Source organism: Monomorium pharaonis, chromosome 8 (assembly GCF_013373865.1).
Source record: "Monomorium pharaonis isolate MP-MQ-018 chromosome 8, ASM1337386v2, whole genome shotgun sequence".
In the NCBI taxonomy this organism is placed as follows: domain Eukaryota; kingdom Metazoa; phylum Arthropoda; class Insecta; order Hymenoptera; family Formicidae; genus Monomorium; species Monomorium pharaonis.
Window position 1 is genome coordinate 18,673,932 of NC_050474.1, and position 13,317 is coordinate 18,687,248.

Here is a 13,317-nt window from a genome sequence, read left to right on the forward strand (position 1 = left end):
TATTATATGTTGTATATTATATATTATATATTAATTGAAAATATAAATTTAATAAAAAAACAGAACAAAAAATAACTAATAAAAGTGCTATTACTATTAAAATTATTGTTTATCATATTAGTATTAAATTAGTATTAAATTACTTTAATCTTAAATTATTACTGTATTCTAATTATCGCATCCAATTTGCTAATTTTTGTATGTTTTTTATGCGTAATATTCTTTTTTTCTTAAATCCAAGTAAAAAAGTTAACGAAACTTTTAATATTAAAACTTTATAATTCATAAATTTTGTAGATATTACTTTCTTTAATTATTACTATTTAATATTTAAATATTTTACAAAATTATTTGACAATATGCAATGCAATTTTAATGCAAAAAAACTTGGCGCTGCTGAACATCAAAATTTAAACGGGACATTAATAAAGGACATATTTATTGTGTAAAATTAAAAGTACGTGCACATTGTGTTACTTACTTTTACACTTTTTTCAATTATTGTAATAATTTAACACTTCACTTGAATTAACACAACAGCAATATGTTAAAGTAACAAGCAAATATGTATAATTTTAACATAAAAATTTTAACCAGGATATTTTTTAACAAGAAAACACAAGTTTCTTTATTGTGCAGATTATGTAAAAATTAATAACGGTTTTTTCCTGCTGAAGAAATTGCCATTTTCTCTAGTTTTCGTTAAGTAGCAGTATGTATTATATGTACATTATATATTAATGAAAAATAAATTCAATAAGACTAAAAAGAATAAAATAAAAAAAGACCATTGAAATTTTAAGAATTATTTTTTAATACAAGAAAATTATATTTTAAAACAAATATAGAAAAAGATTGTCAATACTGGCAAATTATTTTGTTCTTAAATAATATGTTTTAACAAATGCTAGAAATAACTCTTAAAAAATTTAAATGTAAAGTAAAAAGGGTCTTCTCTTTACTTTATTTTTTCTTTTTACTTTCTTCTTCTTTCCTCTTTTTGTATAAAATCAGCATCGGATTCTTTATAAAATTGAATACAGATTGTCAAATAAACTATGATCACGCCAATAAACTGAAAAATAAGTTTAATTGTTTGATTAATTTTTACAACAGATATTATTTATATTGCAATTTTATGTAAATTGCAATAAAATAAATAAATTATGTACTCACACCAGTGCACACTACATTGTTTATTTCGAAGAAACCACAGGCCGTAAATACTACTCGTTGATGTTGCAGTTGAATCAAAAAATCATTTATCTCGTTTCTAATACAGTCATGGTTCATTTTGCATAGGTTTTCTTTTGTAACGTTATTCAGATAGTGGCTGCTGTTCCAAATAGAATTTTGGCCGCTGTTCAGACCTTCCACTGATATTCGCATTTCTAGATTCGATTGACTTTTCCTTCCTTTTAATTTATGATTTACATGTTTAAAATTCAATACAATTGCGCATATAATTATCCCAGTCTTGTCGAACTCTTGACGCACAAGCATACAAATCCAGCACATCAGACCAAATTGCATGGTGTACAGTATCGATAAGATAATATGTATCAACATGAACGAGTTATCTCCCATCGCAATTTCCACATAAATTGCGAATAGTTCAGATACCACCATAGTAAGACAGTTCACCGAACAGATGAGAAGATAAAAACCATAAATATCATTTACCATCATGATAAGATCATAAATACCTGCATAACAAAATTTTTTATTCAACTGTATCTGAATAATATTAATAATATCACTATTACTATAATCTTTTTGTAAATAAAATTAAACTATATTTTTTTAAGTCATGCATCTACACTCAAATTACAATAACAAAAAAGATTATATTCACAGTAACTTACCATTATGCATTTCTTGAATGCATCTAATTTTGAGCGCGATCCCTAGCGCATCGGATAACTCGTCCAATTGTCCGATCAATTTATTTATCGCCTGTAATCTATAATACAACACATAAATCACAACGTCAAAGACGAAGCTGTTGATCAAGGATTGGAATGGTATAAAGTAAAACACCGAGTCACTCTCAAACATGACAAATGGATTAATATAGAAATAATACAAGAAATACATAATCAGCCACAAGAGACAACAAGTTAACGTCGCTAGAATCGCTAGCGCTTCCACATTTTTTACTGGCTTGTCATTTATAGGTATTTCCCTTCTAATCTTCTGATCAAACTTCTCTATTTTATCCATTAATTCCGGCCACTTGTCGTATTGTCTGATCCCTTGACAAATGTAGTAATACGTGGATACGTAAGTTATCACCAAGTTTATGTAGAATATAAATTCGTATATGTCGCTTTTAAAATTGATGACTATACTGTCAATGTAGGAATTTGTCATACTGTGCAACGCATTAATAGAACACAGGACCAAATGAATTATACGTAGGATTATCGTAACACTCTTGTGGCATTTGCGCGGATGTGGAATGCCGACTCCCAGAAACCAAGAGGTGTACGTTATTGGACGTAAGGTGTGCTCTATCGAAGGCGAGTTGTCTTCCATTTGGATGTGGATCTCCTCCATTTTCGGCTCTTGTTGTCCACGTTTTATAAATAAATGTAACTATTGATTACATTAAAATTTACGTAAAATATTACACAATATTTTGAAGGAAAATAGTAAAGCTTTCTGGGAACAAAATACTCCGACAAGCGCGCAAGTTGTAAATTCTCACTGGTGTATCACACACAATAAAAAACAACGTATTACCTCACAATTTTATAACATTAAATTGCATACCAGCATAATGAAATTTTAATAAACTAAATTCATTTAAAAAATTATTAATTAAACTTAATATGTGCAAATGCTTAATGTAGCTAAAAAACAAGAAAAGGTGATAACTAATAATATAAGTGTTGAGACAATTAAGAAAATTAAAATAATAAATGTATTTTTAATTTTAAGTAAATAGGTGTGCCGTAATAAGCGGAAATAAAACATACTAACTGAAAAATTAATTTACATAATTTAATTCTTTGAAAGATATTGGTTACATTGTAATTCAAGAAGAGCTCTCTGTAAACTGTCATGCAGTAAATAAATTATGTACTCACATCACTGAAAAGAGTATTGTTCACTTTGAACAAATTGCAGGCCGTAAATACTATTCAATGCTGATGTAATTGAATTGAAAAATCTTTGACCTCATTTCTGACACAGTTTCAGATTTTTGTAATTCAGTGCAAATGTATAATTATTATCCCAGTCCTCTTGGATTCGTCTCGTGAATGGTGCAAATCCAACAAATCAGAAAATTGTGTAACACATGGAATACAAAAAATAGAATGTATCCTATCTATCTCATATTTATTGATGTAAACATAAATTTTTTTCTACGACGCTGTAAATTCTAAATAGGATTTTCGCGACTACAATAAAGCAATTCACCGAACAAAGAAGATAAAAGATATGAATATCGTTCAGTATAATAACAAAATCACAAATATCTGCCTATAATAGTTTACGATTTTAATATATAATATTTTGATATATTATTATACAATATTACAATGTATTCATAGACGTAAGGAATATTATTTATTGAACATCGTAAATCATACATCAAAACTTGAATTACTATAATACAAAAAATAATATTTTCAAGAAACGTATTACTATGCAATTCTCTGATTAGTATAATTTCGTGTGTGATCTATAGCGCAACAAATAATTCATCCAGCTGCTCGATTAGTTTATTTATCAAATAGAATTTACAATAAAGCCTATAAACGGTAACATCAAAGATGAAGCTATTGATCAATGACTAAACTAACATGTGGTGAAACAGCAAGTCAAACGCGAAAATGTATTCTGGATGTGTATAGTAATAATGCAAGAATGTATAATCAGAACAAAAGATAGTAGACCAAAGTTACAAGAATCGCTGATATTTCTACGTTTTCAGTAGCACGTCTTTTATCAACGCCTTTTTCCTTCTGATTAAGCTACTTTATTTTATTTATTATTTTCTATTTATATACTGCCTGATACTGCAATAAATGTAGCAACATGTCGACACGAAACCTTAAAACATTTTCGTTGGCATGCAATCTCTGTCGACCTCCAGTAAATATTATATATGATATTGAATGTAAAGTCTGCTCTATCAACGGCAAATTGTCTTTCATTGACACATTGTATTCCTCTATTTTCGCCTCTTACCTTCTTCCTATTAGATCTCTTTTTGTAAACGAGTATGGACACGCTATTATTACATAAAGTTTTTCACGATACAGAATATTTCATAGCAAAAATAGTAAAATTTTTCTAAAAGCGAAACTCTGGCAAGCGTATGTCGTGAATTCTTCTTGATATTCCATATAAGAATAAAAGACAACATATTACATTTGCAATTTTGACACTTTAGATTAAGATAAATTAGAGTATGATGGCCATACGGAGAAAATGGCCAATGACTATAATTTCTCCAATAATTGCTAAATAATGTGTTCTTTTAATTATTTTCAAAAATAATCGATATTTACTGTAATTTAAGTGCATATACTATTTCAAGTAACAATATTGTGGGAATTATATCATATTCTTACTTTTATCAGCTTGCAAAATTTTTCATGTGTTTATTAAAAATTGCCACAAGGTCGAATAAATTACAGTTAAGCTGTCACAATTAACGTTCCACACATGACAAAGGTAAATTGTAATGTGTGATTATATCTTTTATTTTCCTTTTTATTTTTTTAGTAAATAAATATCTTTCTTTCACATCTTTGAGTAGTTTATGACTTCTTTCGAAATAAGTGTTTATGTATATATTTTATTAAAAAGATGAGAATTAAATTGCCCACCTAATATTTTATATTTCACATAAATGTAAACTTTTTTTTTTAATAACGACAATAAGTTAAATAGATCTGAAACTTATATGACCATTTAATATTAATAATGTTTAAAAATACAATTAAATATATGTGATAATATATGACAATAAAATTAAATATTTAAAATTATAAGTTTCATTTTATTTATTATTCTATAAATGTTAAGTACATAAAATATGAATGGCCAATTGTTATATAATATTATAGCCATATTTTATTCTCTCAAAGATGTGAAATGTGGCCAATATTAATTTTTTAATATTTAGGTAATATAAAACGTTTATTAAGTATTTTCGCTTTAATGCTAATAGTGTTACACGCTTTCAGCTTCAGTAAAGTAATGTACCAAACGCTCTTCAAAATTCATAAAAATAAAAAAGTATGTTTTTTGCATTTTAAAAATTATAGTCAACATATTCGAGTTTACCCTAACATATTAGCGGCTAACAATGCTACGTTTTCTTTACTCACTGGTTTATAAAATTGAATACAGAGTGTCAAATAAACGATGATCACGCCAATAAACTGAAAAATAAATTTAATTGTTTTGCATAATAGATATTACTATATTGCAATACAAAAGTAGTTAATTTATGTAAATTGCAGTAAAATGATTAAATAATATACTCACACCACTAAATATTACATTGTTTAATTCAAAGAAGTCACAGGCCGTAAATACTATTCGACGATGTTGCAGTTGATTTAAAAAATCATTTGTCTCGTTTCTAATACAATCACGATTTAAGTTTTTGTGTAGGTTTCTTATGGCGACATCGTTCAGATACTGAGTGCTGCTACAAATAAAATTTTGCCCGATGTTCGGACCTTCCACTGACGTTTGCACTTCTACATTTGATTGACTTCTCCTTCCTTTTAATTCAAGATTTTCATGTTTTAAATTCAGTACAAATGTGTATATAATTATTCCGGTCTTGTCAATTTCTCGACGCACAAGTGTGCAAATCCAACACATCAGACCAAATTGCATGATGTACAAAATCGATAACATAATAAACATCCAAATAAACGTGTTATTTTTCTCTATAATTACTGTGTAGATTGTGAATAGTTGAGATACGATCATAGTAAGACAGTTCACCGAACAGAAGAGAAGATGAAGACCATAAATGTCATTCGCCATGACGGCAAGATCACAAATACCTGCATAACAGAATTTACGATTTGACTACGTCTTGATATCATTATTTTTACAATTTCTTTATAATTAGTATTAAACTGTATCTTAACCCTCTATACTCGAATTAAAATAATAAAAAAGATTATATTCGCTTACCACTATGCATTTCTCGGATGCGTCTAATCTTAAGCGCTATCCCTGGCGTATCGGATAGCTCATCCAATTGGCCGGTCAATTTATTTATCGCTTGTAATCTACAATACAGCACATAGACAACAACATCAAAAACAAAGCTGTTAATCAGGGATTGGGATGACATATAATAAACTGTGAACTGAATTCCGATTTTATATGGATTTGTAAAGTAATAATACAAGATATTCAGAATCAGGCACAAAGGACAACAAATAAAGGTCACTAGAATAGCTAGTGCTTCCATGATTTTTATTGTCTTGTCATTTATAGGTATTTCCCTCCTAATCTTCTGATCAAACTCCTTTATTTTATCCATTAGTTTCGGACACATGTCGTATTGCCTGATCACTTGATAAATGTAGTAACACGTAGATACGTGATTTATCACCAAATTCACAAAGAGTAAAAACTTGTACATGTCACTTTGAAAATTGAATGTGCTGTTGTAATATTTAAAGAATTTTTTTAAGTTGTATATTGCACTAATAAAACACAGGGCTAAATGAATGATACGAAGAATTATCGTAACAGTCTTAGGATATTTGCGCGGATGTGCAACACCAACACCTAGAACCCAGGAGGTATATGTTATTGGACGTAAGACGTATTCTATGGAAAGCAAGTTTTCATCTGCTTGCTTATGGATTTTTCTTTCCATTTTCATTTCTTGTTAATCGACGTTCTAAATAGCTTCAGAAGCGACCATAACTGTTAACTATATTGAAGTATCTCGCAGTACATTCACACAAACATTTCAGAAAAACGTAATGAAAAACTTCTTTCTTAAAAATATAAAAAATAAAAGCAAAATACTGTGGCAAGAGCGTGAGTTGTAAACTCTCTCGGACTTACAAAGAATAGAAAACGATATGTCACTAATGCAACATTAGATTGCATTGCTGTTTATAGAAGCGGTTTTAATAAATGAAATGCATCTAATAAGTGTTAATTAAGCTTGTTATGTAAAAATGTAAATAATGAAAGAAAATGATCAGTAATACGAGCCTATTAAGGAGATTAATGAATTTATGTTTATTCTTAAGGGAATAGGTGCTACATTATTACATTATTGAAAAAAAATAAGTTACTAATATTTCAATTATTTAAATATTATATTATTTTGTGTAATGTGCATATTAATACCTTGTATATATATGTTGTATTAATACTTTATACAAAAAAATCATAACAATTGTGACTTTTCTCTTAAAAAAAAACCACCATTTTTCTTAACATTTGTTAAATAACAACATATATATATTATACGTTATACATGACATGTTATTCATTAATAAATAAATTCCTTTTAACGGAATAAATAGTTATAGGAAATAAATGTGAAAAGATAAAAATAATATAAGAAAAATAGCTATGAAAAATATTGTTATTATTAAAATTTTTGAAATTACTTTTTCTTAATGCAAAAGAAATATTTTATAAAACAAATGCAGAAGCAAATAGCCAAAATTGGCAAACTACTTTGTTTTTGAATAATTTAAATACAAATTATAAAAAATAAGACCTTGAAACCGTAAATATAAACTAAAAAGTGTACTCTATAAAATACTAAATAGAACTTTTTTATAATACTAATTTAGAAGCAAAATGTTAATATGTGTCTCTGCAGTTGTCAAAGAGTAAATATTAAGAAAATTAGTTAAAATCAACAAATTTTAGAATGATTCCCTTTTGTATAGTATTTTTGTATATGCTTAGTGGGTTTATAAAATTGAATACAGATTGTCAAATAAACGATGATCACGCCAATAAACTGAAAAAAACATAATTTAATTAATTGTTGTGCGTAATAGCTATTACTCATATTGCAATTCAAAAGCCAATTTTAAGTAAATTTTAGTAAAATAGATAAATATACTCACACCACTAAATACTACATTGTTTATTTCAAAGAAATCACAGGCCGTAAATACTACTCGACGATGTTGTAGCTGAATCAAAAAATCCTTTATCTCTCTTCTAATACAGTCACGGTTCAAATTTTTGCTCAAATTTTCCATGGCAAAGTTGTTCGGACTGTGACTAGTGCTCCAAATAGAATTTTGGCCGCTGTTCGGACCTTCCACTGATGTTTGCATTTCTAGATTTGATTGACTTCTCCCTTTTAATTCAAGGTTTACAAGTTTGAAATTCAGTACAATTGTGTAAATAACCTTATCGAATTCTCGACGCAAAAGCGTGCAAATCCAGCACATCAAACCAAACTGTGTGGTATACAGAATTGGTAAGATAATATGTATCAACATAAACGTGTCATTTTTCTCTATAATTATTATGTAGATTGCAAATAGTTCAGTTACGACCATAGTAAGACAGTTCACTGAACAAAGGAGAAGATGAAAACCATGAATATTATTTACCATGATGACAAGATCACAAATACCTGCATAAAAGAATTTACAATTTGACTACATCTTGATATCACTATTATTACAATCTCGCAGTAAATAATATTAAACCATATCTTGAGCCACACATCTACACTTAAATCATAATAAAAAGGGTTAAATTTTCTTACCATTATGGAGTTCACGGATGCGTTTAATCTTAAGCGCTATCCCTATTGCATCGTATATCTCATCCAATTGGCCGGCCAATTTATTTATCACTTGTAATCTATTATATAACACATAGACAATAACGTCAAAAACGAAGCTGTTAATTAGGGATTGGGCTGATCTATAATAAACTGTCAGGTCTATCCTGATTTCTTTTTTATTTGTAAAGTAATAATACAAGACGTCCGCAATCAGACACAAAGGACAACAAGTGAACATCGATAAAATCGCTAGCGATTCCACAATTTTTATTGGCCTGTTACTTATAGGCATTTCCTTCATAATCTTCTGATCAAGTTCCTTTATTTTGTCCATCAGTTCAAGCCACTTGTCGTATTGCCCGATTACTTGATAAATGTAGTAACACGTGGATACATCACTTATCGCCACGTTCATAAAGCTTAAACACTTGTACATGTCGCTTTCAAGATCGAATTCGAAAGTGAAAAAATTTTTCAAATTGTATATCATGCAAATAGAACAGAAGGCCAAATGAATTATACGTAGGATTATCGTGACACATTTGCGGCATTTACGCGGATGTGCAATGCCGACACCTACGAGCCAGGAGGTATATGTTATTGGACATAAGATGTACTCTATCGAAGGCAAGTTTTTTTTTGCTTGTTCATGGATTTTTTTCTTCATTTTCACTTCTTGTTAATCGACGTTCTAAATAGTTTCACAAACAAACGTAACTGTTATTGAAGTTTTTCGCAGTACAAACATTTTAGCGGAACATAATGAGAAGCTTTTTTAAGAATATAAAAAATTAAATAGGGAAGCAAAACACTGTAACAAGTGCATGAGTAGTAACTCTTTCTGGCTTTATGTAGAATGGAGGATAACGTATTACTTCTGCGACATTTGGCATGCAGCATTTATACAAGCGATTTTAATAAATTAATTGTATTTAGTAAGAGTTAATTAAGCTTGGTATATAAAAATGTAAATAATAAAAGACAATGGTCAGTGATACGAATCAATTAAGAAAATTAATAAATTTATGATTATTCTTAAGTAAATAAGTGCTACATTATTATATTATTTAAAAAATAAGTTTTTAATATTGCTATAATTTATTTATTATATCTTGTATCTGCGCCTACTAACTCTTTGTATACACTTTGTACTAATACTTTGTACATACAAATTAATAACATTTTTACTTTTTTTCCTAAAGAAATCACCATTTTTCCAAATTTTTTAACAACAGTATATCTGTATAATACGTTATGCATTACAAGTTATAATACATCATGTGATATACCAATTAGAATTTTTTCTTTGATGTCTAAGCTTTTCATTAACAGTCTCACTTTTAGATTTGATGAATTTTTTGTCTTATTTAGTTTATCAAAAATCACACATTTGCACTTCAATAGAATTGAACATACATCCCAGTCATATCAAATTCTTGACGGGCAAATGTGTAAATTTAATATGTTAGAACAAAATACTAATGGTAAGCGTAATTAAAATAATAATATTTCATAAAAACTGGTAGTTTGTCTGACTGATACTTGTATAGATATTGAAAAGTGCAATCATGACCGTGAAGAAGCAGCTTATCGAAGAAAATAAGAGATCATTCATCGTGATTAGATTCTAAATATCTATATAACAGAATTTATAATTTCACTACGTCTAAATAGCATTGCATTTTTTTTAAGATTAAATTAAATTACATCTTGTACTACATAGACTTTAACTATTGACTTACATTACAAATGATAATATTCTTTAGAACTTACCACAATGCAATTTGATGCGTATTATCTTAAACGCTACCCATATCGAATCTGACAGCTCATCCAAGTAATCAATGAATTTATTTATTGTTTAGAAACTGTAATAGAGCACGTAGACAACAACATCCAAGACAAAACTGTTGTCAGTACATGAAAACTGCTCTTCATAAATGGTTGCAGTAAATTAAATAGATTTAGTAAGATAGTTAATCAACCTTGCATGACATGTACAAATAAAAACGCAAAGAGATTATTAATGATACAAGCCAATTATGAAAATTACAAAAGTAAATTTAATTTTAATTTTAAGTAGATAGGTGTACAGCATTATTAAAAAAAAATAGTCATTGCAATAATTACACATATATATGTGTGCGTGTGTGTGTGTTTGAATCACTTTGTAATGTATACCTATTAATATATTACAGATTATAAGTTTACATGTAAATATATGTATATAAAAATTATGACATATTATACGCGTACATAAAGATATTATGAAAATTTTTTAAATTCTCTTTTTAAAAGGGCACCGTTGTATCATGGTTTTTTATAAAGTAAAAATATGTGTAAAAAAATTAATAAAACATAATACAATACAAATAAAAAACTAAGAATTATAATTTTTTTAACAATTATTATTTAAATAAATATCGTAGAAACCTTCACAATTTAACATATATATTTAACATATATATATATATATATATATATATATATATATATATAACAACATATATATATATATATATATTATACGTTATACATTACATGTTATACATTAATAAATAAATTCTTTTCAAAGGAATATATAGTTATAGGAAATAAATTTGAAACAATAAAAATAATATAATAAAAAAATAGCTATGAAAAATATTGTTATTATTAAAATTTTTAACATTACTTTTCCTTAATGCAAAAGAAATGTTATATAAAACAAATGCAGAAGAAGATGACTAAGACTGGCAAACCATTTTGTTTTTGAATAAATTAAATACAAAATATAAAAATAAAACTTTGAAACCGTAAATATAAACTAAAAAGTGTACTCTATAAAATACTAAATAAAACTTTTTATAATACTAGTTTAGAAGCAAAACGTTAAATGCTAATATGTGTCTCTGCTGTTGTCAAAGAGTAAATATTAAGGAAATTAATTAAAATGCACAAATTTTAAAATAACATAACATTCCCATTTGTATAGTATTTTCTATATGTTTAGTGGGTTTATAAAATTGAATACAGATTGTCAAATAAACGATGATCACGCCAATAAACTGAAAAAACATAATTTAATTAATTGTTTTGCGTAATAGCTATTAATTATATTACAATTTAAAAGTAACTAATTTCAAATAACTTTCACTAAAATAAATAATGTACTTACACCACTAAATACTATATTGTTTATTTCGAAAAAATCACAGGCCGTAAATACTACTCGACGATGTTGCAGCTGAATCAACAAATCCTTTATCTCTCTTCTAATACAGTCACGGTTCAAATTTTTGCTCAAATTTTCCATGGCAAAGTTGTTCGGACTGTGACTGGTGCTCCAAATAGAATTCTGGCCGCTGTTTGGATCTTTCACTGATGTTTGCACTTTTAGATTTGATTGACTATTCCCTTTTAATTCAAGATTTACATGTTTGAAATTCAATACAATTGTGTAAATAATTATCCCGGATTTGTCGATTTCTCGACGCATAAGTGTGCAAATCCAACACATCAGACCAAATTGCGTAATGTAGAGAGCCGGTAAGATAATATATGTCAACATAAACGGGTTATTTTTCTCCATAATTACTGTGTAGATTGCGAATAGTTGAGTTACGACCATAGTAAGACAGTTCACCGAACAGAGTAGAAGATGAAAACCATGAATATCATTTACCATAATGACAAGATCCCAAATACCTACATAACAAATTTTACGATTTGAGTACATTTTGATATAACTATTATTACAATCTCTCGGTAATTAATATTAAACTGTATCTTGAGCCATAAATCTATACTTGAATCGTAATAGAAAAGATTACATTTGCTTACCATTATGCATTTCACGGATGCGTCTAATCTTAAGCGTTATCCTTGTCGCATCGGATATCTCATCCAACTGGCCGGCCAATTTATTTATCGCTTGTAATTTATAATATAACACATAGACAACAACGTCAAAGACAAAGCTGTTGATTAAAGATTGGGCTGACCTGTAATATACTGTCAAGTCTATCCCAAATTGTTCTTTATTTGTAAAGTAATAATACAAGACGTCCGCAATCAGGCATAAAGGACAACAAATCAACGTCGCTAAAATCGCTAGCGTTTCCACAATTTTTATTGGCCTGCTACTTATAGGCATTTTCTTCGTAATCTTCTGATCAAGTTCCTTTATTTTGTCCATCAGTTCAAGCCACTTGTATTGCCCGATTACTTGAAAAATGTAGTAATACGTGGATACATGACTTATCACCAAGTTCATAAAGCGTAAACACTTGTATATGTCGCTTTCAAGATCGAAGTCGTTGTTGGAATCGAGAAAATTTTTCAAATTGTATATCACGCTTATAGAACACAAGGCCAAATGAATTATACGTAGGATTATCGTAACACATTTGGGGCATTTGCGCGGATGTGCAATGCCGACACCTAAGAGCCAGGAGGTATATATTATTGGATGTAAGATGTACTCTATTGAAGGCAAGTTTTTGTTTTTTTGCTCATGGATTTTTTTCTCCATTTTCACTTCTTTTTAATCAACGTTTTAAATAGTT

The 13,317-nt window shown here is 28.2% G+C and overlaps 3 protein-coding genes across 3 annotated transcripts in view; 1 reads left to right on the plus strand and 2 right to left on the minus strand.

The window, feature by feature from the left end:
* Positions 1 to 13,317, plus strand: part of LOC105833168 — a 448,328-nt gene that overhangs the window by 219,572 nt on the left and 215,439 nt on the right. The gene's annotated exons all lie outside the window — the stretch shown is intronic.
* On the minus strand, positions 968 to 4,355 carry LOC105830526. The gene is made up of 3 exons (XM_012669900.3): positions 1,866 to 4,355; positions 1,177 to 1,706; positions 968 to 1,075 (listed from the first exon to the last, which is right to left on the minus strand). The coding sequence occupies exons 1-3, from the start codon at positions 2,557 to 2,559 to the stop codon at positions 977 to 979; spliced, it is 1,323 nt and encodes a 440-aa protein (XP_012525354.3). The 5' UTR covers positions 2,560 to 4,355; the 3' UTR covers positions 968 to 976.
* On the minus strand, positions 7,395 to 11,152 carry LOC105828303. Its single transcript, XM_036290930.1, has 4 exons — positions 10,544 to 11,152; positions 8,750 to 9,461; positions 8,094 to 8,614; positions 7,395 to 7,984 (listed from the first exon to the last, which is right to left on the minus strand). Exons 2-4 carry the CDS (start codon positions 9,435 to 9,437, stop codon positions 7,877 to 7,879), a joined length of 1,317 nt encoding a protein of 438 aa, XP_036146823.1. The 5' UTR covers positions 9,438 to 9,461; positions 10,544 to 11,152; the 3' UTR covers positions 7,395 to 7,876.